Source organism: Raphanus sativus, chromosome 2 (assembly GCF_000801105.2).
Source record: "Raphanus sativus cultivar WK10039 chromosome 2, ASM80110v3, whole genome shotgun sequence".
NCBI classification, from domain to species: Eukaryota; Viridiplantae; Streptophyta; class Magnoliopsida; order Brassicales; family Brassicaceae; genus Raphanus; species Raphanus sativus.
In genome coordinates this window covers 2,107,838-2,134,312 of record NC_079512.1, presented here as the reverse complement: position 1 = coordinate 2,134,312, position 26,475 = coordinate 2,107,838, and the positions used below count along the sequence as shown (strand labels likewise).

Sequence of the window (26,475 nt, the reverse complement as noted above, 5' to 3'; positions counted from 1 at the left end):
AGTACTCATGAAAATGATTCAATTACAACAACAGAAATTAGTTTTGGAACACATGAGATTTAAAGAAAATTGAAGTATGAATTACAAACATCTAGTATCACCAGATTTTAGATTCCATTTAAAAGCAAAAATATCAAATAAAAAATACATAACTTAGTGCAAAAATTGCAAGAAGCATCATATCAAGCCATATTTCTTCAATTTATGCTTCTGCTGATCTAAAATCTTTCTTCAACTCTGTATTGGAGTCTCTTCCTCAGGCTATTTTCCTTCGTTTATGATCATCCCTGAAGGAAAAAAAAAAGAGGATTCTTGTTAAAGATGAGGATCAGAGAGTTGAGTAAAGAAGAGTGTACAAATCAAACTAACCTATCCATATGCGAAGCTTCTTCAGACTGCTTTTCCAGCCACTTAACACATCCTGTGTTAGCCGGAAGTAAAGATCCAGCTATATGCATCACCTCTTCATCAAAACTAATCACAAGTTTGAACAGAAGTAGTCAAAACAGTGAGATAACAGATGGCCAGCACGGTTTAGTCATAAGCGAGAAGCTATAAGAGAGTGATTATTTACCTTTCAACCTGAAGGCGTAACATGGTTCCAACTTTTAGTACATGCCGTTTATGAGAGCTGCTCACAAAGCAATCTTCACCATTTCTCTGAATAGAACAAAAGAACTATTACATCACTCAAATTAGAGATTAAAATTAATATTTAAACTACAAATTCAAGAGTACCTTTTTGTACTTGAATTCTTCACGGATATCAATATCAGTCACGACAGCAGCAGAAAAACCAAGAACAATGACATGGATCGTCTCTGGAGAGATCTTAACAATCTTCCCTTCTGCACAAAAAAATAGGTAGAGATCATCATCAAGGCTCAAAAAGAAGAAAGTCTAAAAAGTTGTGTATAATGAGACCTCTTCTCTTTACTTACCAACAAGACTATTAGGCTTGGGATTAAACAGCAGAAGACTTGCTTCTACTTTGACCCCAAAGTAAGGATTAAGCCCTGCAAGGATCTTAGCTCCTTTGCTTTTGACAGTAACATCAAAAGCCAACAGAACCCCATCAAATGTTTCATCATACCTTCAGAAAAAAAAAACAAAGATCATAAACAAATCATTACAACAAAGTTTTACATTAAGTAATCAAAAAGAAAACTTTTCTTCACACTAAAACAGAACCAAGCTTATATCTACCGACATTAACAAGTTCTTGAAACACCACCACAACCCATAAATCGAAAATTCGTTTAGCTTATAAAGCTTAAAACTTTAGGTTAATAAGTAAAAAATTGATTTAGCTCATAAAGAATGAAACTTTAGGTTAACCCATAACTTAAGTATCGCAACCCATTAAGCGGAAATTGATTTAGCTCGTAAAGGATGAAACTTTAGGTTAACCCAGAAGTGAAAAATCGAAAATTTGAAGAGAGAAGTAAAAGGGGAAACGAACTGGAAGAGAAGAGAGCTGAGCTCGCGACAGATGGCTTTGAGCTTGTTTCCACTCTTGGAAGGATGAATGTAAACCATCAACTCCGCGTTTGCGAGCTTTAATCCCTCCATTGAAAGATCTAATTTTCCTGTAGAGCAACGATAAATTGAAGAAGAAGATGATGCCGTCGTCGTCTAAAGGAGATTTAGGGTTTTAACGCCATCACATGGCAGGCCAAAGGTTTTAAGTTCAATCAAACCCCAAATCCCGGTTCGATGATTTAAACCCGGATTTAAACCGGTCGTAACAAGTTCCGTTATTTAAAACTAACCGGACCCCGGTACAACCATTTTTTTTTTATTTATGTATTGTTACAACGATTTCTATATATTTATGTTTAAAAACTTGTAAAATTTATTTAATTATATATATATATATATATATATCAATAAAATACATTTATTTTTATAGTTAACTGTCAAAATAACTCCATATATAAGCATTTTTGAACTGAAATAGTAGAAATATCCAAAAGTGATGTTTTTATTAACAATAACCACAAGTGATTTACGATCTATGTTATTAAAACAGAAACATTCTGTTAGACCTAACATTTATTTTGTAAGTTTTTAAATTAAATACACCTTTATACTTTATAGTTAAACTTACATTAAATCATTAATGTTTCTTTCTTTATATTACTATCTATGTTTCCAAACAATATATTTATTTCTATATACTACTATCAATGTTTCCAAACAATATATTTTTATACTACTATCAATGTTTCCAAACAATACAATAATTAATTTTAGTTATGTTATATCTATCATTTTCTTTTTAAAATTTTGTAGAAACGTCATAATTTCATAAATTTTAAAATAATGAACTTTAAAATTTGGAGTATAAGATTACAAATTATGAAATTGTTACAATTTAAATCAAATTAGATTACATATCGGTCATCCAACAGTTCAATCGGTTAATCTCGGGTTTTAGTAATTTTTTTAATATGAATATTTTAAAAACCTAAATTGAATTGTCAGATCTCTGAATTAACCGATATAATCACAATCGGGTTGAATTTAAAAACACTGATTTAAATGAAAAAATATTTTAAATATACACTTTTAAAAATTACCAAAATATTTGTTAAGTTACTAGTGAAATTTTTCATCGTAAAATATTCCGCGCTTCCAAAGCGCGGGTCAATATCTAGTACCAATTAAACTAAAAAGCCGGAAAGAATTATGCGATAATTACATAATCATTAAACAAGTCTTCCAAATGAACATAGACTTGGTGGTCGGAAGCGTTACAATTTTGTTTTGGATTTTTTCTTTTTTTTTTTTGATTTTGTACGACAACCCATCAACATATCAAGCAATACACAACGTGAATAAAACATACACACATACAGAAGATAAAGTAAAAATAACAAAGAAGGCGAAGGAATGTGTGATTTTAACAAGGCTCTTCTTTTTTTTTTTTGTCAAACAACAAGGCTCTTCTTAATACAAAAAAGGCTCACTTCAATGACTGCGGAGCAGAAGAGGTAGTGACAAGACTAGACAAGAGACCAACGAGTAAGGCATTGTTATAAGTAGTTGGCTCGTTCTGCCTCACATTGTCTCGTGCGTCACGGAACGTCTCGTTCAAGAAAGGTCCACCTACTAGTGCACCATTTGCTACGTTTGGGTTTGGTTTGGTCGAGTTGAAATACTCAAACCCATCTAAGCATCCTGTGGTTGCATCTGCAGGTATCGAAGCGCCTCTATGATGGATATATTGTGGGTACTTGTCTCCATAACCAACCACGAAGCTCATTCCCATCGGATTCTTCCCCAATATGTAATCAGCCTGACAAGAAGAAACCATATAGTAAGACTTAGTCTTCTTTTGTTATGCATAGATTTTTAATGTTCTTGTTGTTATTATTATTACCTGTGATCTGGCGAAGTCTCTGAGCTCTGTTGCTTTAAATATCTTCCCGTCGCAAGATATCTTATGGAGACGGGAAGTGAGCATGTAATCACTGAACAGTGAGGCTAAGAATGCTGCGGAAACGGATTGTTGCAGCGCGTTCCACTCACTGACCAATACAAGACCACCTATTGAACAAAAAGAGATTCAAAACATTAAAGCTTCTATAAGAAACTGAGTCTTTATGTTTATATGAAAGTAGGCATGTGGGTTCGGATAGTTTGGGTAGTTCGGTTCGACCAAAATCTCATCGAAATGAACCAAAATAGTTTGGTTTAAAAAATTGGTTAAATTCGGATAATTTTGGTTAGTCAGTTCAAAATGTTGGTTAATTTGGTTAGAAATTTTGTTAATATTTTTTTTTGAAAACCGAACTAACCGATAACCTAAAACCGGAGTTTTGCTATAAACCTGCTGAACCGAACTCTTAACTTAATGGATCGAACTAACCGAAATTTTGGTATGGTTCAGTTCGGTTCAAAACAGCAGGCCTAAAGTTTATGAAAGTAATAAAAGTGAGAAGTTACCGTTTGATCTACTAGTTGTAGCTGTTGGAGATTTTGGTAGAAGACCGCACATGACAGCTTTAGCTGTATCCCTGTAACTTCCAAGTCCCTTGCTTCCTGACAAATCTTTCTTAAAGAAGAGTAACCTCGACAACAGCACCTGCGTTCCTGCAAGCTTATTGTCCCAACTGAACCAAGTCGGGTTACCAAAACTAGCAAACTCGTTTCCATGCTTAGTAACATAGTCAAGATAAGTTTTGTCCTCCGTCGCGTGGTACAACCAGCTAGCCGCCCATAGAAGCTCATCCCCATAACCTGTAGAATTGTAATAGTCCTGAACCTTAGGTATGTTGACACTGTAAGAGCCTCTTTTAGTGTCCGCGAAATCAAACAGCTGCTTCGCGTGTTTCAGAAGCGTGGCTGAGTACTGAGGATCGCTGTCCTTGAACACTAGAGAAGCCGAAGCCATGGCTGCGGCGGTCTCCGCAGCGACCTCGGTCCCTGGAGTGTCTGCGTCGATTTTAATAAGCGGTCTCTTCTGTTTCATCGTCTCTGGTCTCTCCCAGCACGGATGGTCTACCTCCGGATCTCCCACCTGAATGTAGAGCACATTATCAGAAGGGTGAGCGTTGATGAAGTAGTCGGTGGTCCATCTAAGCGATTCTTTAGCAGGATCCAATTGGTTCACAACATCCATCTGATCACCATATTCAAGAATGGACCATGACAGCACAGTGGCAGTGAAAGCCATAGGGAAACCAAACTTGATGTGATCTCCAGCGTCGTACAATCCTTTGGAAAGATCAAGATTCGCTTCGCTTCCATCTTTAAGACCTGAGTCTCCTCTCCAAGAGATCTTGTTATCCACCAACTTACCAGCTGCATCAATCAAACATGTGACCATCATTAATTTCCCAAAAAGGAAACTTAAACTCTGATCATATACTTGCTATTTAAGACTCAATTAGAAACTTAAACTCTGATCTATATAAAAACATGAACAACTGAACATTATTAGCGTTTTTAAAAATCAGTTTACACTACCAGCTGAATCAAACATTAACATCACTAGTTTCCCAAAAGGGAAACTCAACCACGAGAAAAATAGTCAGATACTTTGGCTACGTAAGACATAATTAGAAACTTTTGATCTGTTAGATTAATAAAGAGATGTGTGTGTTACATTTTTGGATATCGAAGAACTGTAAGGAGAGTTTGAGAGCGTCGGCGTATTTCTTGTCGATGGCGCCGGGAGGACCGGGGACGGGACCGTTGCCGTCGTCGTTTTTCTTCATTTTCGATTTGACCATGTATACGACGGCGAGGACGACGGCGGCTAGTACGATGAGAGCTATGAACCAGCCGCACCATCCTCTCGACTTTGATTTCTCCTCTCCCATTTGTTTTTGTCGGTGGAGTTGAAGATACAGCAGAACTCGTTTAGATCCGGATCAATGCAGCTGCATTCGTGGAAGCTTCTTTGGAGATCTGAGAATCAGAGAAAGATTCGTGAGGAAGAAGAGTGATTAAAGGATGGAGACTGACTACCTACGAACCAGTGGTCAAGTTAAAAAGTCGGTGGAGTATGAAGCGGGATTTGAGATCTGTTTTTCTCCTCTAATGACTTTAATACCCTCGCGAAACAAGGAGGCAGCTAAAAGCCAAGTCCCACTCTGGTTTTTAGTGTCACATCAGCCTGACCTGTACAATTTTGTCGGCACGAAGTACAAAGATTTAACAGTCATTAACTTAATTACTCTCTTACGGTATTTAATTAAATTCTAGTAATTGATTAAACCATTCATTGAGTCAGTCACATGTCAAATGAGTTTTTCACCAAATTCATATAGTTTTCTATTTGAATTTTTGTTTTCTTCATCTCTGTTACTTTTTTTTTCTTTAATTCACGAAAATTTCGTTAAGATATTTGAATGATGGTGCTAAATTATAGAAAATACTAACTGATCTAGTTAAGCTATCAGTTTCAATGACGGTTTCCTCCCTCCCTATATAAGAGAAAATGGTTTCATCAGAAAGCTTTACTTGCCTCTAATTATATCACCAACATAAGCCGATATTAGATAATTCCGTATTTGAGGGGTTGGTGTTATCAGTCCAATCACATTTATTCATATACTAGTATATCATCCCGTGCTTTGCATGCACGGATCAGTTTTTTTGCATTTAAGTTATCTTTCAAAGTAGTTTTAAATTTGTATTTAATCAAAATTAAACTTATTTTAGACACATTTCTAGAGATGGATAACACCTAAAACTATTATGTTTGATACTTTCAATTTTATTGTATTTATATGTAGATGAGTTTTTAAATATGGTTCTTCAAATTTAATATCATAAAATGAAATTAAAAATGTATGTAAAATATTCGATTTTTTATATATTAGACTTACAAAAAATTGTAAGATAGTAGAATATGTTCTTTTATAAGAAAAAGAAAATAGATTTGTGAAATAGTAATCATATCAAACAAATCTGTAAGTACCCGATTTGCATAGTCATAACGGTTGATGGTTTTTTTCTCGATGGAGTTGCATCACATCATTTGCTAATCATGGGATGTGATTTTTAAGTTACAAAAACAAAACACAGATTTTAAAGATCGAGTAACATGAAAGAGAGAATCGAAGAAGAACTAAACATACCATTTGTTTTTAGATTGTTTACGGTTCTTCTTTTGTTCTAAGTTTGTTGCAGAGGAAGTCTGTTTGTCTTTTGTCTTCTTGTATATTTCTGTTTTTTTCCTTTCAGAAGTAAAAGCAACCTAAGTAAAAAACATATGTAAGTACCCACTTTTTTAGATAAGAGTTGGATATTAAATGTTTATTATTACCTTCATTGCTCGCAAAGCTTTGATTCTCCAAACTCCTATTGAAAATTCAAGCTTTGAAACTCTCTTCTTCTTCATCTCTCTTTCTTATTATCCATCGCTTTATACTTTTTCTATTGAATTTTTATGGAGTAAAATATTTCGTTCAAAGAGATAAAACAATTTTAGATTGTAATTTTATGAACGTGGGAGTTATCATGTGAGAAAATTTAGGGATCAAATTTTATTTTATCAAATTTTAAAGCATTTTCCACTTGTCAGATTTTTAGTGGTTAAGTGACTTGTGCTTTAGTATATAGGGGATAGTATAAAACCAACTTAAAAAATATTAACAAACTATAAAACTGATAGATAATTGAGATTATACAAATTAGTATGATGTGTTGTAAGCTATAAATTCACTAATGATCAGTATGTATAATACTGAAAATAAAATTTTAATATAATGGATATTTTAATCATTTAACTATATATCTAAATAACTTTAAAAGTTATAAAATTGCATTTGTTACTTTTAGGTATGTTTTGGTATTATCTTCTTTAAATGCTGGAATAACTTAAGGAACATGAATTATATATATGTTATTTTAAACAGTATTGTAAAATTCATTTTAACACTTTAAAAATAATTTAAATTTATTTATGTTTTATTAATTACACATATTTAATAATACGTGAGATAAAAAATATTTATAACAATCAATATATTTGTAATTAATATTAAACTTACTTATAAAATTGTATTTGAATATATTTTTTTGTGTAACAAGAAAAAAATGTCAAAAAGACATTTTTTTATGAAACAGAGAACTAAAAAGTATTTTCTATGATTTAAATGAACATGTCTTAAAATATGTTATTTTCTAAATATGAATAATTCGTCTATAAAATCATTGCTGAAATAAAAAGCAAAAAAAAAAACTTTAGAAACGAGCTGCCTTTTGGAACTATTGGGCTTGGGCTTTACCATGAATTAAGATACCAGCCCATTTAAAACACAGTCCAAATACCCAACAATACTGGAAGAGAAACGCGGCAACTCCGGTGAGCGAATCCTCAAATCCCTAGAGATTTCTCGATTTTCGTTCATCGGTCTCGTCGTCGGGGAACCATTGAGGATTGAGATCATCACCTCGTTCCATCTCCCGAATCGCTCTAGGTTAGTCTTCAAACAATATGTTTCTTTACATCTCCGTCGACTTTCAATGTTCGAAAACATGCAAAAAAAACCGTTACGGTCATCGGTTTAGATTCAATGTAATGGTGACGTCATCTTTTTTAATTCGCAGACTGATGCTGATGATGGATACCGAACCTGATCAGCAACATCAACACCCGCCGCAAAAGCAAAAGCGACTGTCGAGAAGGAGATGGACACCGTCTCTCGACAAGGTGTTGGCCGATCTGGTGGTGAAACAGATCAATCAAGGGAACAGACAGAACAACGGTTTCGACAGGAAGACGTGGGTCAACATGCGTAACGAGTTCAACCACCAGACGGGACTCAACTACAACAACAACCAGCTTAGGAAACATCTTAATGTGCTGAGACAGCGTTATGATTCGGTTAAATCTTCTCAGCTTCATAACCAGCTTGTTATTGAGGATGATGCAGGAGGATGTATCTTGGGGTTGGACTTGTGGGAAGATTTTGGTGTAAAGTCTATAAACTTTTTTTTAATTTTTGTTCAAGAAATGGTTAGACGGTAATTAGACGTTTTATTGGGGATTATTTATTAGGCGGGTGTCGATTTTAGCTTAGTCGTTGTCTAAACCGATTTTTAGAACACATTTTGGTGTGAAGTCTATAAATTTCTTTTTGTTTTGTTCAAGAAATGGTTAGGCGGTAACTAGACGTTTTATTGGGGATTATTGATTAGGCGGGTGCCGATTTTTTGAATGCTTAGTGCTGCGTAGACCGATTTTTAGAACACTGATAAAAGGCCTTTTTTTTTTAATTATGGTTCTCTCACAGGTGCAGCCTAGGAGTGAACCTGTTAAAGTTAAAGAGTGTCCTATCTATGACCAGCTTTCTACTATATACGGTGATGTTTCTTCTGAAGGGATGTATGCTCAGTCAAGTCACTTCGAGGGGTTAGACGAATCAATGCCAAATCATAATAATACCTCTGAGAGTTTGCCAACACCAAATGTGGAGAGGAAGAGGAAGAGAGAGACTTCTTCTGTGTCCCCGAGCCAGATTGATCCAGCAGTAATGGAAACTATGGCAGGTACTTTGTCGGACATGATCACTAGTCTGAGGTCAAGGATTGGTGGTTTGGATACGGAAGAAGAAGACGAGAGGTTTAGTATCGCAAAATGCATCGGTGCGCTTGACGAGATTGAGAATGTGGATGAAGGTGTCTACTTTGGAGCTTTGGATCTTTTTGAGAGTCCTGGTCTTAGAGAGACATTTATCTCTCTTAAAGCTAACAAGTTGCGCTTGACATGGTTGCAAGTTAAGTGCAGGAACAAAGTTACTCCTTCAGTTGCACAGCTAGGTTGACTTCAACCTATATATTTATATATATTGATTTGGTCTTTTGTAGGTTTTTTTTTTGATTGCTGATGATAAATAGTTGAGGAGTGAAATAGTATCAGCTGTGTAAGTTTTAGTTTATCATGTTTGCTCATTATATCTTTCAACTGTTTCAGTATTCAAAGTCTTGAGTTCTCACATGTTTTGGTAAAGACAAAACAAAACAGTCTTGTTTCGAATGTAGTAAACTACACAGAAGGGAGAAGGAGACGCTCTTTAATATGGTTCTGTAGAGTGAAAGATGTTTAGTCATCGTCCTTGAACTCCCTGAGTATAAGAAAAAGAAGAGAAGAGGTGTGTTAGTATTTAAACAAAGAGTTTGGGTCAAGGATCATTCCTGTGTACGTTACCTCCGGTCAAGGTAACGAGGTTGAAGACCAGAGCCTTGACAAGTAGTGCAAGTCAAGGAACCAGCACCATCACAGTTGATACAATTGGAGACTTCCTTCTCTCCCCCACCAAGCTCTACCGTCACGTTACCACTTCCCACACACAATCTACATTTCTCTGCTCCACGACAAAAACAAAAAAAATCTCTTTAAGACTTTAGACATACAAAACTGCTTAAGGAGTTTAAAGAGAGTGAGAGGAGACACATACGTGCTCCGGTTCCGTTGCAGGGAAAACAAGGTTGAGTGTTCTCTCGCTTAGCCTATGTAAAAACGACACCGTTTGGTTAATTTCGTTACACAAAGACAAGTGAGGTTAGAATGTGGGATAAGACTTACGGCATTGTCGATTTGTGTCTCGTAGAAGACAGGGATTCCTATTCCTAATGCGACGCTGGCCACACCTACGGAGATTGCGACTACCTAATCACGCAAAAAGAAAAACGAAAAATCAATACGAACTCTATCTATCTAGCTAGCTAGAAACAGAGTTAAGGATTCGAACCGTGTTCGTGTCGACTTCTGCTTTGATTCGTGGATAAGATGCTGCTGCCGGCGACCGGAGACGGGAAGAAGACGGTGTAAAACTGACGGGACGGTGAATGAACGGAGAGTGAAGACGAGGCGGAGATGAAACTGATGCTCGCATTGTCGCCTTTGCTGGTTGTTAAGTCGCGTAAGCGCGCGAAAGATGAGAGCAATAAGAAGCAAGTGGTTATGGGTTGATTTCAGCCACTAGATTAGAATCTGCGGCTACGATTTGTCAACGTGGATTTATTCACTTAAGCCACGTCATACTTGTGTATCGCCTTATCCGGTTTGATAATTGTAAAAAGCTTAAGTTGACAAAAAAAAAATTTGTAAAAAGCTTAAACTGTGATTGGAGAAGAAGAGCCAATCCAGTGCGAAGACCGCTCAAAAAAGTAGAAGATCATCTTAACCGTCGTGAACAAAAAAAAAAATCATCTTAACCGTCAAATACTGATCCAAGGGCTTATAACATCTGAAGGTCGTTATGCACAGGATGTTGTAACATCCGAATCTTGATATTATAAAATTAATGTCATTTTCTTCCAAGTAAGTGGAATCAGATATATAAAAGATAATAATAATATATCTGATTCCTACTAGTCTTACAGGGCTGGGCAAAAAATCCGAACCCGAAAAACCGAACCGAACCCGAACAAAAATTGATTAAATATCCGAACGGATTCAAAATTTCGGTATTTAAAGAACCGAAATCGAACCGAATCCGAACCGAAATATTTTGGGTACCCGAATGTATCCGAAATAAATTTATATACTTAAATATATACATTATTTTTATATATAATGTATATTAAAAATATTAAAAATATATAAGATACCTTTAAGTTTTCCAAAATACTCGGAAAATATATGCAAATAGTCAAAAGTAAATGTTTAAAATAGCTAAAGTATACTGAAAACACCAAAATAGTTAAATATCTATTGATTCTTTATCTAAATATTCAAAGAAAACCAATTTATATGTTAAATTAAAGTATTTTGACATATATGTTATGAAAATTTATATGTAATATATTATCTTTCTTATAGATTTTGAAAATTTAAAGTATATAATGAATTTTGAAAATTTAAAAACATTTTAAATGGGTTATCCGAACCCGAACCGAACCCGCAAAGATCCGAACCGAATCCAAACCAAAATTTAGAAATATCCGAATGGGGCTGAAATCTTTGACCCCGAAAACCCGAAACCCGAATGGACTGAACCGAAACCCGAATGGGTATCCGAACGTCCAGCCCTAGTCTTACTCTCTGCTTCCTGGGAACTACGTACGTTTACGAATGCTTTTCTTAAGCCATATGTCCTAAGAATATCTCCAAAAAACACTCTATAACTTCATATATGAAGTTTTTTATTCTCCAAAAGAAAACTTCAGCACTTCAAATTTGAAGTTTTTAGTAGTGAAACTTTAAATATATAGTGTTACTACTCAAAACTTCAAATTTGAAGTTTGACATTTTTATTTGCATTTTGGCATTTACAATTACATATTACATTTTATGATTCTTAGATATTTTGTTGTTTATCATTTTAATCTTTTAAAAAATCATATCTTATAGTATTTCATATTTGTTTTCATAAATTTTAGTTTTACACATAAAACTAAATATAAACCTTTAAATAAGAAGTTTTAAAGTTTAAAAACATCTTTAAATTTCAAATATGAAGTTTAAAAACATCTTTAAACTTCAAATATAAAATTTTGCAAGTTTCAAGATATAGTGTCTTTCTCTTGTAGTTTAAATTTAGTTATGTATTTATATTTATATATTTACTGTAAGTTTTATGGATTTTTATGGATTTTTATTAATTATAACAAATATATGGACCATAGTGTAAAATACAAATAATTTTAAAGTTAGATTTGAAGTTTTTCTTTTGAAGAGGAACACATTGAAACTTCAAATTTAGAGTTTTGCAAACTTTAAAATAGAGAGTTCTTTTGGAGATGCTCTAAGCATGAAAATATTATCGACAGCAACGTGATGGAGATTAAGACTAGAGCAGGAGATATGGTAGTGATATATCTCCAAAAATAATTCGACTATGGACACGCAAGATTCTTTGAGATCTTACAGTATACCAGGATAAAACATGTGTGGTGTGTATGATGAATTTATATAAAATTATTTAATAAATATTATATGAAAAAATAAATTTATATTCTTCTTTTTCAAAAAAAATAAATTATATTCTTGATCGAATTAATATTTTTGGTTTTTAGTTTTTTTTTAACTTTTTGTTAATTACATAATTTGTTTACTGATGAGCTGATCTCATTTTTAAAAATATTTTAGGTCAAAAAATCACTTATTACATAAAAACCCACTCTCTCTCTCCATTTTTTAAAGTTACATATTCTAGTTTTTCACACATTTTAATAAAACACATTAAATTTACATAATTTTTTGTATTAAGTTTTTTAAAGTTTGCAATTTTAAGCCAATAAAAAATCAATAAGTGCAATTAAGTTTTTTAAAGTTTGCAATTAGATAATAAAACATACATTGAAAATATAAGAAATAGATCTTTTTGAAACAATTTTTTTAGAATATATAACTATAAGAAACGGAGGGAGTACTGTTTAGCACGAAGAATTTCATACCTACTATTTAGTTACAATAAAACTATGTCACCTTAGTTTTATATCATGATTTAGCAATTTAAAAATTAATTACGGTTGTAATAAGTTTACATTCACGTGTCAATCCTATCTATCTTCGATATTTTTCTCTTTTTATGTCATTTTTTCATTTTGGTTATTGCTTGATATAAATATAGATTTTGGAGTTTATTCTTATTTTGTTCTTTTGTTTTGGCCTGAGATTTAAAAATGTTTAAGATTTAAAATTATTAAAAAGATACATGTTTAGGTTAAGATTTGCATCTTGTATAGAATAAATATTTTATATTTATTACTTTTTTTATGTTTTTCTGAATATTATGAAATAATAATATAATAATTATATATTAAATAACTAAAATCAGTTACTATTATATAATAAATTGAAGTGCGCATATAAATCAACGATTACTCTTTTTTATTTGCAATCATTTTAGGGTAAATATATCAAAACAATCAATCTTATCTATGTATATGATGTATAGTTAAATTTAAATATTATTAACATAGATATATAGTATACTTTTAATATGAATATTTTTTAAATGAGGTTTCTATTTATATGATTTTATGATTATTTCATATTTTGTAACAAACTTTTACACCAACAAATTGTTTTTTAATGTGGAAAGTCTAGTGGTTTCAATAATTTATAATCATTTAAAAAACAATGAAGATTTCAAAATTAAAATATTAACTTTTCAATATATGTTCAATAAAAATATCAAAATATAAGTATGTATTTTCATATTATGTATAGTTTAATTAAACGATATGAACTATATATATAAACATAAACACGTATTAAAATAAAATTATTTATTCATATAGTTTTATAATCATTGTATCTTATTAATAAAAATTTTAAACCTTGATCACAAAAGTTTATGTGATTCTTTTAATAGTTTTGGTAATTTATACTCATTTTAAAAAATTCAAAATACAACATACACGAAAAATCTAAATTTTATTATATGATTAATGTAATTTTGTAGTTTATTTTAATAATAAAGAATTAAAATGATAGAAAATATACACATTGTTAGCAAAACTTTATTATTTTAAATCATTAATTGTCATATATATTATAATTACATTAGGTAATTTCGTAGGTTTTATTTAAGAAAAGAATAGATAATAAATTTTAATTTGATAAATGAATGGTCTATAATAGACATACTATATAATATAACACTCCCTAGCAATTTAATTTTTGACTAACAAAATTCTCAATTGATTCTTAAACCGCCACATAAATTAAATTAGCATTTCAATTACGTGACAACTCTGATAATTTTTAATTAATATAAACTACATGTTTTTTTGATAAAGGATTTTTTTTTGATAAAGAATATAAACTACATGTTATAATTTTTTAAATGTTTCTCTATTAATATATACGAGATTAGAGAACAATCAACACCAAACCTCAGTCTAAGTAACTTAGTTTGATTGTCTTTATTGTTTTACTGTTTATCAACAGGAAAAGAAAGAAACAACGACATCTCAACTTGATGATCCAACTGTTACGGTGACAGAAGGAGACAAAGCCATCCACAACTCAAAAAGCTTACTCGTGAGAGAGAAACTATCGAGGAAACACAACATGATACATTAATCCAACTTTGTATCATCTGCTTTCTTTTATTAATATTTAGTATGGATTGTTTTTATTAACCAAATGCAAATGAAAAAAAAGTATGGTTCCTGCCAGTTTCATAGTTCAGCTGTAAGTGACTAATGAACAAAATAAAGTAGCTTTTGAGTTATGAGATGGTTGGCATTATTAGAATCAAGATTGTTATGGGCGTAAACCCAAATCATGTACATACGTTTAATATTGTAGCAAAGTTAGTGTCAGATACCTACATGGTCAATCTTTATTTTGAAATTCAAAGAAATCTATTTGTCAGTTTATAACACTCTTTGCGCCAACAAGAAAAAAAGAAACACTATCAAAGGAATGTAAAGAATGAAAGTGCCAATCATAGGACCACACGGTTACAAGTTGTGACATATCATTGCATGGGATAACACATTTAGATTTACAAAACTTCTAGAGATATTGCATACATGTAAATGGAAGTCCTAAAACAATAATGAGTTATCGAGAGACCAGTAACTGAAGATGGATGTAAACGAATGATAGATGAATCCAGTATTAAAAGTTAGGGACCATTTTCGAATAGAAGTTGTTGTGCATCTTATCTACTCAATCAATTGCATTAATTGATACGATGAAGCTTGTTTTATAACTCAGTGTGAACATCTTCTGTTTCACTAGTTTTATTGATTCTCTCTGAGTTAAAGAAAGCAACACAACAAATAATGATAGAACTTTAGGTAGTCGATTCCAATTCTCACATCTAAATTTCAACAAGTTATTTGATTACAGAGGTGAGTGTGCAAACAGAAATACATTGTAGATGTGCAAGTTTTTTAATTAGCTTTTCCTGAAATATAAAGTAAGAAGGATCTTTAATGCTTTTTTGGTGGGATGTGTAATTCAATTACAAACGGTACGCAAGACGGCAAGAGATCAGTTGCGGGGCTTGATTTGGTTACTTATAAATAACTACTAACTTCATGATTACACGAAATGGGACACAATTGTCTCTATTTTCTTCTATTATTTGAACCGAAGCCTACACCTTTAAAACCATATGGACTAATATATAAGAGATTTTAATCAATTAGTCACTATAAAATTATTTTAATTAGGAACTTATGGTAAAACAAGATTTAACATGGTCTTGAAGTCTCGTTTATTAGTCCAAATAAAATAATTCAAAAATTATACTACCATTCATAAAATGTAATTCTGTTTAATATTAACCGATAAAAATCATCATCTCGAAAAAAAACAAACATGTTAAAATTTTATATCAAAAATGTAAAAGAGCTCACATTAATATACAAATCAAATGGACCATTTTATTCATTTCCAGTTTTTTTTTTGTGTTTGAGTTCCAAATTTAATATATATATATATATATATATTAAATAACAAACTAAAAGTAAAAAAAAATGAGAAAATGTCCAACAAAAGATTCATAATTCAGAAGTTTTAGTGTGTCGGTGTGATAAAAAATTTCGGACGGTCGTGGCTTTATATTTAATGCATAAGCACTTGAAATTACACAAGCTGGGAATTGGCAGGACTCTCTTTACTGCTATACAAGATGGGTAGTAGTAATATAAAATCTGTACCAGTTTTGAAGTTATAAAAGGGAAATTTTATCAACCAAAGACCAATTTCAACCAGCCACATGCTTATACATGTTTTTATAACATGCAGAGTAGATGTAAATTTTCTGTCAGTCGAATAAATTCCATTGTCACCGGAGTACTTATTTTAATGTTATGTGTACGTAACGATTACTTTACTTCTCGTTTTGAAATTCAAATTGATAAACAAACAAACACATTTGCCCATCTCGCGCTCCTTTTGCTCTTTGTCTATAAAACATAAAACTGCAACATTATTAACTTTATAATGACACACCTGATGATTTTTATAAGGTTATTAAGAGTGGAAACAAAAGAGTGAATGTGGAACACGACATGTGAGAGAAAGCCAAAGCGACTGCGTGATAAATCCAAGTATTGCGGCGAATGTAAAGGTCATAGAAGATTTTCACATCCGGTATTAATCTTATGATTAGTTTATTTTATGGTTTTAATGAATGATTAATAGAAATGACTCAAATTTAAATGTAAGCAAGGCTACAACCTAAAAAAAGCAAGCTGTGTTTTATGCTGTGACTTCTCAATCCTCAAAACTGATCATGCTATAAATGATTTTTTAGAAATTGCTTAAACTATCACATTACCACTCCATCTAATCTTAAAGAGGTGGGTGGATTTTAGGATTTTAATAAATAAATACTAAATTTAAAATACTTTTAAAAAAAATAGTTTCTGAAAATTTTGAATTTCAAAAAGAAATTTGAAAAATAATTTATAAAAAGTATAATTTCCCCATGATTATTTGCTTGGAACATTAAATTTGTACTCCATTTATCATATTACTAAATAAATGTCCCATAGTTTTTTTTTTTTTTTTGAAATGTCCCATAGTTCTTAAACTAACTTCAAGTGTAACTCCAGGAATAATACTATAGCGAGATTAATTGTAGCCCATCTATCCTGAAAATCAATCTATCTTATTAAAAGAGAAGTACCCAATAAAAAATACCCCTTAATTTTCAGTTATATTTACAATGGCATGCCACTGAGAATTAATTAAGTTTCCTATTTTAATGCTTGTCTTTTTCAGTTTATTTAATGTGTTTTCCAAAATTATTGTTGTCTTTTCTAGTTTAGATTCCTTAATTATTGTTGTCTTTTCTGATTAATAAATGTATTTTCCTAATTTGAATTTAAATAATAGATTTAAACATTTAATTTTTTTTCTAATTTAAATAATAAATTTCCTTAATCATATATTAACCAAAATCGATTTCTCTATATATTTTGTATTAACTTATTAAATATTAAAATCACATAACATAATCAATTTATATAACATATAAATATAATATAAAATAATTTATTCATATATTATTAGTATAATGGTTTCAAAATATAAGTTCAATTAGTTATAAATATTGGATTTGTTTATATGATATACTGTGATATAATAGACAATTAAAATCATAAAATATAATTATTTAACATAATAAATAAAAAAAATATTTTTAAAAATGTAATATTAACAATAATGTTATAGAGTTTAATGTACATATATATATTATATCATTAGTACACAGAAAAAATTAAAGTGAAAAAATATTTATACAGTTACGGGTCGAATCTATAAATAAATAACAACAGCGCAAGATTATTTTCTTTAATAAATTTATTTTAATAGAAATTATAGTTCTAAATATGTTTATATATTTTATATTTTTATAAATTTATTTTATTTGTTTATAAGAGATGCTAAGATTTTAGAATTAAAAAAATATGACCCGCTTTTATATTATTTTAGTTAGAAAATTTAAATTTTATATCTGAATATTTAATTAAATTTTTAATTTTAACTTTTTATTATTACTACCAAATTTTATTTTTAGTCTAAAATTTATGTTTAAAATATCGTAAATTCATCATTTAATTTAAACAAAAAAACTAAAAATATAAAATAAACACCCGTCCGGTCGGACGGGTCAAGGTCTAGTTTCTTATTAAAATGAAGGACAACTGGTAACACAAAATTGTACACAAATTCTATACAAGTACTGTAAAATAAATTTAGCAAAATTCATATGGAGTATATAAGAAATTAAACACATTGGAAATTTCATCCGAGGCAAGTAGAACATTTGGAATACGTAATCACAGTTCCAAATACGATGTTTCCAAAAACCTTGTCTGGTGTTAACGTGTAATCTTGATCGGTTAAAACAATTGTTTGACCATTATTTTACCATGATTATTATTGTTATTAGTGTGATTTTTCTGGCCTATGCATGGGAATCCCCAGTTGTCACAAATAAAAAAGGTGAAAAGAAGATTAACATAGATTAATTTCCAAAATTTATTTATTTCAACAAACTGTTATTAAACGTGAATTTACATTTGTGTAAGAAAGTGATTTTACAATATGTACTAGTGTCTATTAATAATTAGATTTCACTCACAATAAGAGTATAAAGAAAATCTAGGGGGGTGTATTGAACCAAAAGTTTTAGAGGTTTTTAGGGTGTTTTAATTTTAATGGGATTTAGGTGAGTTTTGAAGTTATTTAGGTGATTTTGATGAAATTTAAAAATACAAATAAAAATCTTTAGGTGATTTGATAAGATATCTTATATAGATTTTAAAGTTATTTAGGTGATTTGAAACAACAAATACTAGTTTTGGTCTGATCAATACTTTTTTTTCTTACGTGTTTATCTGCCTAATCACTATGAATATGCATAAAGAATCAAACTTGGCCATTAACATATTTTGAAATATATTACGAACATGGACACTAATGTATAGTTGAATATATTAACAACATGTCAAATTTTAATATATTAACACCATAACACCATGTTATCGTCATTATCATGCAAAATCACCACAACTATTTGTTTCAGACATGACGTAACACCTCTGTTTGAGAGAGAAAACATACCCAAGAGTACCAAAAGTCCCAGCGAAAACAGTAGCAGCGTTATTCCTTGCTGCTAAAAGAGTCTAAACAAACTCATGAAACCTTTTGACAGTCAATAACCTGTCTGATAACATGGAGTTTCTAACGCATAAAATAAAATCTCAAGCTCAAGGTCTTACCGCACTGAAGAAAGTCTTGTCTCCAGGTTCAGAGAAAAAGATAAGCAAGAAGGCCTGCAGCGAGAGACATAGACAGAGCAAAACGTAAATATATTAAAAGGACTGGTACTGAAGAACACATAGTTCTCGGTTCAATGCGAAAGGATCTAACGGAAGCAAAACCTAAGTTATGCCGTCTCCGAAGTCTCCAAGAGAAGTAACCAATGACTATGGAATTTGAGAAAACGCAAAAGCAGGGTCAGTTCCGAGTAATGTGAGTGGAGAAGATACAGCCAAAAGCTTAAGAACTTTCTGTGTCAAGTGAGCTATCGATGGCTCGAAAAGTACACCAAGAATTCTATTGTTTTCTTCCGATTCAGCTTTCTGAACAACAACAAAAAAAAGCAAAACAAAACAACTTAGCTTATGCATAAAAACACACAAGTTACACCTTAGTCAACCTTTGAATGAATCCTAATCAACTCTAAGGTTTCTATACTAACCCTCACTACCACAAACGATTAAAAAGTAGATGTGCCTCCACAGAATCTCCCTAGCATGAAAAGTGATCGATCAAAGTAAAAACAAGAAACAAAATCCTTGTTAGTACCCATGTTTTGTTAAATCTTCAGATGTAAATGAAATCGGAGAACCATAAAGTTCATCAATTTATCACTAATTCAACTTGTCAAATCCATCTATATTACATTGAGAGGCAAAAACGAGAGAGATGCGAGGGAGAGATAAAGACCAAACTTGCAAGACCTGGTTTTTATCAATGAACTTCTCATAAGAAAGCAGCTCAGAGCAATTCATTGTGTGGCAGCTCGAACCGATCAACAATTCTACGGCAAAACCATGGTGAAAGCTTCACATAAGTGATAAAACAGACGAGATCCATGAACTCACCCTCACTCTCTTCGTCCCGTTCTCTACGGTGGCTTACTCGACAATATGCGTGATGCAAGTGATGAAGGAGTTTTTTTTTTACGGCAAGGCAATGATTTTTTTTTTCAGTTCTCTCAAATAACATCTATAGAGATGTTATTCTATGGGTGTTGTTTTACACTATAAAATGACGTAAAGTATTCTCAAATCCTCTTTACAATTTGTTTTCTCTAAATACTGTTTAGCTTTCAATAACACTAGATTTGGGATAGTTTTTATAAGTTGTTAATTGAATAATAGGGGATTTCAAGTGATGTTTAATAACTTTACACAAACTCCATGTTGAATAACAGAAGATTTGAAAAGAAAAATCAAAATCACTACTTGAATAACAGGGGATTTTAATCAAATCTCATAATCTCCTAAAACTCTTGGTTCAATACACCCCCCTAAGAATTCGCGGAAGACGAGTTGTGAGTATCAGTGTGGTATCGACGTTTTAACATAAATAAATAAAAAACAATTTCTTGTTCAAACTTATCTTGCAAAAAATCCGCTTGAGTGTTATTAGATTTGGATTCATAATTCATTTTTTTGCTATGATAAAACGCATATAGAAATTTAAACTCGATGAGTCCAACTGCAAAGACTGCCAATCTTCAAATGTAGGGATCATTTTGACTAACTTTTAAAAATCAGTGACAAAATAATCACAGAACCGGTGATGGCGACAATGGATCGCCCTGACTTAATGATCCGTAGGGGTTCCATTAATCACTCATCGCATATTCATTTTGAATTTCGACTAATGGAAGCTTTATTGACACTGACCAAGTCAGCTCTTAAGAACGTCAAGATGCAATGGAAGATTAGATGTGTAGTCAACTGTTAAAGCACATACGAACCAACCAAACTAGTCCAAAAAGAATTAATGTCATTTTCTTCTAAGTAATTTCTTATCATTTTATTTAAAATGTACTATCATTGAGCACTTGAGAGTTTAGAACTAATACATACTATTAAATACTGTTTTCTTCTTTGACAAAAAAAAAATACTGTTTTCTTTTATATCGGTAAATATACAATCAACTGCACCACAACTAACAGAGCAACAACCAGATGCCAACATTAATTAGAAATATTGTTTTCACTGACAAAACAAAATATCTGAATATAAGTACACTATTTTCCAGTAAAAAGCTTATTATGATTCAGAAGAAAAAACAAATCGAGTGACAAGAATATTAATGAAAGATAAGAAAAGTAAAACAGTAAATAAAGAATTAAAGAAAGATAGAGCCCACCACTTTAATCTTTCCCTCCTTATTACCCCATCTCGGATCCATCTTCGATTTCAACACCAACAAAAAAGCCTTATAATTAAAGAACCAAAAAGAAACTCTCACATTCTCTCAAGAGCTTCTCTTTCAGTTTCAATGGCCTTACCAACTTTCTTGCCGGAAAACTCAGAGCCTCCAAAACACACTCCACCACAGACCAAACGCAAGAAACGCGAGAATCGCACCGACCAAACAAAGAAACCACACAAACCACAGAAGCAGAAAGCAGTAGCACCTCAGAAGCAACCGTCCTCATGGGACCAAATCAAGAACCTCTTGACTTGCAAGCAAATCGAAGGGTCAAGAATCCACGACCCTTCCAAGAACTCTCAATCTACTCCGTCCACGACCACTCACGTATTATCACCTTCCAAGCTCGGCTCGTCTTGCAGCTCCATCTGCAGGTTTCGAGACGTGGCTCACGGCAACACTCGCGTGGTTCACAGAGCAGACCACTCTCCGGACGTAGCTAACTCGGCTACTCCTAACTCGGAGACTCGTCTTCTGACTCGAAAACCTGGTCAGCACGGTTCTTCTTCATCGTCTCGGTCTCTTACATATGGCTCAACTACGTCATCCGCAACGACGTCATTTAAAGCCATGCAGTTCCGTAAACTCTCCGGATGTTACGAATGTCACATGATCGTTGACCCTAGCAGGTAATGAACTAGTTCAAGATTAATGACGGACAATAAATTAGCTGTAATTATATTTTTGTTATCGTTTCATTTATTGATTTTTTGAATTTTAGGTATCCAATTTCTCCTAGGGTTCGTGCTTGTTCACAGTGTGGAGAAGTTTTCACGAAGCTTGAAAGCTTAGAGCTTCATCAAGCGGTTCGTCACGCAGGTAACGTTTATTTTTTCTCTTTAATTTGTTGGACTTTATCACTTAGCTCACATTATTTAGTGACGCTTTCGCTAGTAGTATTAATTTTGGTTTGTGTAGCTAGTCACGTTTCTAAAGTTAACCCTAGTTAGTATCAAGACTTTTTTTATTTCATCTAATGGCATTTCTAAAGCTAACCCTACTACTGACTCCTGACACATGCTTTGGTCATTTGGTGAATACACAATTGGATTTCTCAAAAGACTTACCATAATGCTAAGCAATATAGTCATATGCTTTCATGTTATAGCTTAGTTTTATTCAATAATGGAATCAAGATCTCAATGTTTTTTTTTTTGAAAAAAGAGCGCGATCTCAATGTTATTGTCGGTGATAATACATATCAAAAATATTAGGAGATTTGGCATATTTTCAGTTTGTAATTAGAATATAAATTCACTCAACGCATCTCAGAGAAAAAAATACAAATCGAAGAGGAATATTAATGGAGAACAGTATATTCTATAGTTTCTATATCGTTATTTTGCTGGGACACACTTCTGTGGGATGGGACCATTGGAACTAACATGAACAGCTGTTACAGTTCTTAACTAAATTCAGTGTCCCCTGACAAACCGAATTTAAAACTCAGTTTTTTTTTTGTTTTTTTCTTGATTTTTTATCATGTTCCCTGATTCAGACGTTGTCGTTTAATTACAGTGTCGGAGTTAGGTCCGGAAGATTCGGGTCGAAACATAGTGGAGATCATATTCAAGTCAAGCTGGCTTAAAAAAGACAGTCCAATCTGTAAGATCGAACGGATACTAAAAGTACACAACACTCAACGAACAATCCAACGGTTCGAAGACTGCCGAGACGCAGTGAAGGCGCGTGCTCTTCAAACCACAAGAAAAGACGCTCGTTGTGCTGCCGACGGTAACGAGCTTCTCCGTTTCCACTGCACCACTCTCGCTTGCTCTCTCGGATCACGTGGCTCCTCTTCTCTCTGCTCTAATCTCCCTAGCTGCGGCGTGTGCAACGTGATTCGTCACGGTTTCCAAGGAAGATCCGGCGCCGGAGGAGCTAATGCAGCCGTGAGTGGCGGCGTGAGGACGACGGCGAGCAGTGGAAGAGCTGATGATTTGCTGAGGTGTAGTGATGATGCGAGGAGAGTGATGCTTGTGTGTCGTGTGATCGCTGGGAGTGTTAAACGTGTCGATCCTACGGCGGAGGTGAAGAAGGCTCCGGTGGAAGATAACTCGAGCAGCGGTGTGTTTGACTCGGTGGCGGTCAACGCCGGAGTTTATTCGAATCTGGAGGAGCTGGTGGTTTATAACCCGAGAGCTATATTACCTTGCTTCGTGGTTATTTACAAGGTTGTAGAATCTTGAATTTGTTATCTTAACTTCAGAAAATAATGCCTTTTTAACTTTGTAATATTGTAGGGAGATTAGGTTAATCATCATTTAAGATCTTAACCTTCATCATAAACCCATCCTATTATTGACTTTTAGGTGTAATTACGGATCCAAGCTAATTATTATCGTTGAATTCACGGTTAGGCTAAGAAGAATACAATAGCAGGGGGTGGGCCAAAAGATTATGATTACAATGAATAAAGAAGCAAATGCGTAAATTATGCATGGCTTTTGACTCAGAAGTGAAGTTTTTTTTAACCACGGTAACTTTTCATAGCTGTATTCACACTGGGTGGGCATAAAATAGTGTGTAGTGGCAGAGAGTGATATAATGGCTACCCCACATGCGTACTCGGTTAGTTATTTATTCTCCCGAGTTCTGTTTATTTTCTAGGGAGAGCTGTTTTTTTTTGTTTTTTTTATAATCAGGCAAAACTGACTTTGATTTTAGCAAAAAAAAAAAAGCTGACTTTGATTAAAAGATGTAACTATTTGGCTGTTGTATGATTTTAATCTAAGTTAAATAGTTACTCAGATAAGTTCAAAATTAACCAAAGGTAGTAAAGGGTTTGCACGCTGAGAATGAGACAGGCAGCCATTGGAACTTTCCTCGTTGTCAGAAGCTGCTTACATTGTTTATTTTGCTCTTCGTAGCTATAAACGAGATCAGCTATATATGGCAGACCAAACCATCATTCTTTATTGGGCTTCACTGTTGATGTAAAACATCTTGAAAATCAAGAATATGAATCAGAGTAATGGCTTGCCTTGATGCTTCTCTTTGTAAAGGCGGGATGCTAAAAAATTGAAGGGAAGGCATATCCTTTGTAAGAGAAACAAGAACAATCTCTTTTGAGACCACATAGTACTGCAAATAAACGAACATGACAATCAATTCTTCGTGGCTATGTAGAACAAAGCAATAGCTGAAACCAAACGCACAATCGGATACAGTCCCCTCTCTTGCAAAAGACTAGCCATTCTTGTAACGATCAATGATGAAGAACAATGACCAACGTTACAGATTTACTTTAAAGATGATCCAGACATGGGTTGACATGGTAAACACATTATCCAGACTTGTTTGGTATATTATCAAACCGTCATAAAACCTTATATTATAATAAGGATCCTAATTCAACAATTATTATTTTTTTTATTTTTTTCACCAAAAGCCTTCTAATTCTTCTATTTTCTCTCCTTGTTTCCTCTCTAATCATTTCACAACAAAACTTTTTATATGTACTTTATTTTAAAGACCGATATCTTGTTTTGTTCTATGCATAATGTTTTTGAAGCTAACTGGTCCCAAAATTTGTTGTGCTCTAATTAAAACTAGGTAAAAGTTTAAGGTCAATTCTCCCAAATAGATATTTTCAAGTTTTTTCCACAAAAAAATACCTAAGAAAAAAAAGACCAAAATATTTTATTTAATAGATAAAATACTCTTATATCTAATATATAAATACAAATAAATAATAATAAAAACAATATTTTTCTTAAAGTTTCGAATTATATGTTTTCAAATTCGACATTTTTCTATAAATTTTATTTTCACAATTTTTTTGTTTTTTTAATTTTATTTTTGAATTCGAAAATATTTTTTGAAACTATTTTTAAAAAATCAAAACTTTAATATTTTAAACCTTAATCTTAAAACTCCACTTGTTACCTCTAAACCCTCAGGTGTATATTAATTAACCATAAATGTATAAATATATATTTACTCATTTAATGAAATATTTTTGTTATTTTAATCCTTAAAGGCTATTATCGTGACAATTTTTTTTGAGAACTATCCTAATGTATTTCTAAAATTGAAAGAGGGTTTCTCCACAAGTTTTTGTCACAAAAAAATTTCTAAGAAAAAAATGACCAAAAATATTTCATTTAAGAGATAAAAGACTTTTATACCTAAATATATATATAAATAAAAATAAATAAATAAAATATTTTTTATAGTTTCGAGTTATATGTTTTCAAATTTGAACTTTTCTATAAGTTTTATATTCTCTCAATTTGTTTATAAATTTGAATTATATCTTTCAAATTATATATTTTCAAATTTGAACTTTTCTATAATTTTAAATTCTCTCAATTTGTTTTTTAAGTTTTTTTTAATTTTTGAAATTCGAAAATGCTTTTTGAAACTATTTAAAAAAATTATTTTCAAAATTTTATTTTTAATTTGTTTTTATAAAACTTTTAAACCTCAATTCCAAAACTTCACCCCTTAACTCTAAATTATATGGTACAAATTAGTTAACCCTAATGATATAAGTTTGATATAAGTGAAATTTTTTATTTTAAAAATTTAAATGCTGGACCAAAACTCCGCCTGAATGTAAGCATTAGTTATAACTCAAACGAACCTATGATTTATCTTACGTTGATTAGTTCCTGGTTTACAGTTTTCTTTATATTCGTTAAAAGCTTTAATTCTATAGTGAAATTTCTCTTAGATCGGTCCATGTGGTATCCTATGTTAGATTAGCGTATGTAACAAAAGTTGCTGATATTTTCTTTTTCTGAACTGACATTTGCTGATATTTTCTTGACATAGAAAATGTTATCCTAAGATATATATTCAAGGATTTTTTTTAACAAGTTTTTTTTGTCAACTTTTAACAAGTTTAATTAACGCTATCTTTAAGTGGTAACTATGACAGTGTTACAAAAAAAAAAAACTATGACAGTGGTTGAACAGGAAGTGACGAAACCACATGCATTTTTATTTAATTGGTTGAACCAGTAAAGATTTATAACAACTTTTTTTTTAAATTGCAGCTATTAAACTCAACCTCTAGTCTACTAAAGCACCCTTAAGGCCTTAACAAGTGTGTCTCATAAAGTCTTTA

General features: G+C 32.0%; 5 protein-coding genes and 1 long non-coding RNA gene across 7 annotated transcripts; 2 read left to right on the top strand and 4 right to left on the bottom strand.

The window, feature by feature from the left end:
• Nucleotides 1-37: 37 nt before the first annotated feature.
• Nucleotides 38-1,676, bottom strand: LOC108837521 (uncharacterized). The gene is made up of 6 exons (XM_018610555.2): nt 1,463-1,676; nt 942-1,093; nt 739-848; nt 575-660; nt 370-474; nt 38-287 (listed from the first exon to the last, which is right to left on the bottom strand). The coding sequence occupies exons 1-6, from the start codon at nt 1,570-1,572 to the stop codon at nt 257-259; spliced, it is 594 nt and encodes a 197-aa protein (XP_018466057.2). The 5' UTR covers nt 1,573-1,676; the 3' UTR covers nt 38-256.
• A 1,138-nt stretch (nt 1,677-2,814) lies between these two features.
• On the bottom strand, nt 2,815-5,534 carry LOC108842197 (endoglucanase 10). 2 transcript variants are annotated; one of them, XM_056994437.1, is made up of 5 exons: nt 5,114-5,534; nt 3,952-4,809; nt 3,386-3,552; nt 2,946-3,301; nt 2,815-2,913 (listed from the first exon to the last, which is right to left on the bottom strand). In XM_056994437.1, exons 1-4 carry the CDS (start codon nt 5,328-5,330, stop codon nt 2,969-2,971), a joined length of 1,575 nt encoding a protein of 524 aa, XP_056850417.1. In that variant the 5' UTR covers nt 5,331-5,534; the 3' UTR covers nt 2,815-2,913; nt 2,946-2,968. The 2 variants fall into 2 exon arrangements, with proteins under 2 accessions (XP_056850417.1, XP_018470539.1); XM_018615037.2 differs by having other exon boundaries at nt 2,815-3,301.
• A 2,231-nt stretch (nt 5,535-7,765) lies between these two features.
• Nucleotides 7,766-9,457, top strand: LOC108842199 (L10-interacting MYB domain-containing protein). The gene is made up of 3 exons (XM_018615040.2): nt 7,766-7,937; nt 8,068-8,434; nt 8,754-9,457. The coding sequence occupies exons 2-3, from the start codon at nt 8,072-8,074 to the stop codon at nt 9,282-9,284; spliced, it is 894 nt and encodes a 297-aa protein (XP_018470542.1). The 5' UTR covers nt 7,766-7,937; nt 8,068-8,071; the 3' UTR covers nt 9,285-9,457.
• On the bottom strand, nt 9,385-10,412 carry LOC108842201 (protein disulfide-isomerase LQY1, chloroplastic). The gene is made up of 5 exons (XM_018615041.2): nt 10,212-10,412; nt 10,046-10,129; nt 9,918-9,969; nt 9,668-9,824; nt 9,385-9,584 (listed from the first exon to the last, which is right to left on the bottom strand). The coding sequence occupies exons 1-5, from the start codon at nt 10,353-10,355 to the stop codon at nt 9,563-9,565; spliced, it is 459 nt and encodes a 152-aa protein (XP_018470543.1). The 5' UTR covers nt 10,356-10,412; the 3' UTR covers nt 9,385-9,562.
• An 8,194-nt stretch (nt 10,413-18,606) lies between these two features.
• Nucleotides 18,607-20,160, bottom strand: LOC130500385 (uncharacterized). Its single transcript, XR_008939005.1, has 3 exons — nt 19,909-20,160; nt 19,327-19,527; nt 18,607-19,218 (listed from the first exon to the last, which is right to left on the bottom strand). It is a non-coding gene; the product is annotated as an uncharacterized LOC130500385 (long non-coding RNA).
• Nucleotides 20,161-21,379: 1,219 nt separating this feature from the next.
• LOC108842198 (uncharacterized) lies at nt 21,380-23,631 on the top strand. Its single transcript, XM_018615039.2, has 3 exons — nt 21,380-22,030; nt 22,123-22,220; nt 22,920-23,631. The coding sequence occupies exons 1-3, from the start codon at nt 21,468-21,470 to the stop codon at nt 23,588-23,590; spliced, it is 1,332 nt and encodes a 443-aa protein (XP_018470541.1). The 5' UTR covers nt 21,380-21,467; the 3' UTR covers nt 23,591-23,631.
• The last annotated feature ends 2,844 nt before the right edge of the window (nt 23,632-26,475 follow it).

Excerpts from the sequence above, each read along its gene's own strand:
- LOC108842198 (XM_018615039.2), top strand. The coding sequence starts at position 21,468 with ATGGCCTTACCAACTTTCTTGCCGGAAAACTCAGAGCCTCCAAAACAC. Across the intron at positions 22,031-22,122 it reads ATGATCGTTGACCCTAGCAG|GTATCCAATTTCTCCTAGGG; the intron begins GTAATGAACTAG and ends TTTGAATTTTAG. Across the intron at positions 22,221-22,919 it reads TCAAGCGGTTCGTCACGCAG|TGTCGGAGTTAGGTCCGGAA; the intron begins GTAACGTTTATT and ends GTTTAATTACAG.
- LOC108842201 (XM_018615041.2), bottom strand. The coding sequence starts at position 10,355 with ATGCGAGCATCAGTTTCATCTCCGCCTCGTCTTCACTCTCCGTTCATT. Across the intron at positions 10,130-10,211 it reads CAGAAGTCGACACGAACACG|GTAGTCGCAATCTCCGTAGG; the intron begins GTTCGAATCCTT and ends TTGCGTGATTAG. Across the intron at positions 9,825-9,917 it reads CTGCAACGGAACCGGAGCAC|AGAAATGTAGATTGTGTGTG; the intron begins GTATGTGTCTCC and ends GTCGTGGAGCAG.
- LOC108837521 (XM_018610555.2), bottom strand. The coding sequence starts at position 1,572 with ATGGAGGGATTAAAGCTCGCAAACGCGGAGTTGATGGTTTACATTCAT. Across the intron at positions 661-738 it reads AAGAATTCAAGTACAAAAAG|AGAAATGGTGAAGATTGCTT; the intron begins GTACTCTTGAAT and ends TGTTCTATTCAG. Across the intron at positions 475-574 it reads TTACGCCTTCAGGTTGAAAG|TTTTGATGAAGAGGTGATGC; the intron begins GTAAATAATCAC and ends ACTTGTGATTAG.
- LOC108842197 (XM_018615037.2), bottom strand. The coding sequence starts at position 5,330 with ATGGGAGAGGAGAAATCAAAGTCGAGAGGATGGTGCGGCTGGTTCATA. Across the intron at positions 3,553-3,951 it reads TACAACTAGTAGATCAAACG|GTGGTCTTGTATTGGTCAGT; the intron begins GTAACTTCTCAC and ends TTTGTTCAATAG. Across the intron at positions 3,302-3,385 it reads GAGACTTCGCCAGATCACAG|GCTGATTACATATTGGGGAA; the intron begins GTAATAATAATA and ends TCTTCTTGTCAG.
- LOC108842199 (XM_018615040.2), top strand. The coding sequence starts at position 8,072 with ATGCTGATGATGGATACCGAACCTGATCAGCAACATCAACACCCGCCG. Across the intron at positions 8,435-8,753 it reads ACTTGTGGGAAGATTTTGGT|GTGCAGCCTAGGAGTGAACC; the intron begins GTAAAGTCTATA and ends GTTCTCTCACAG.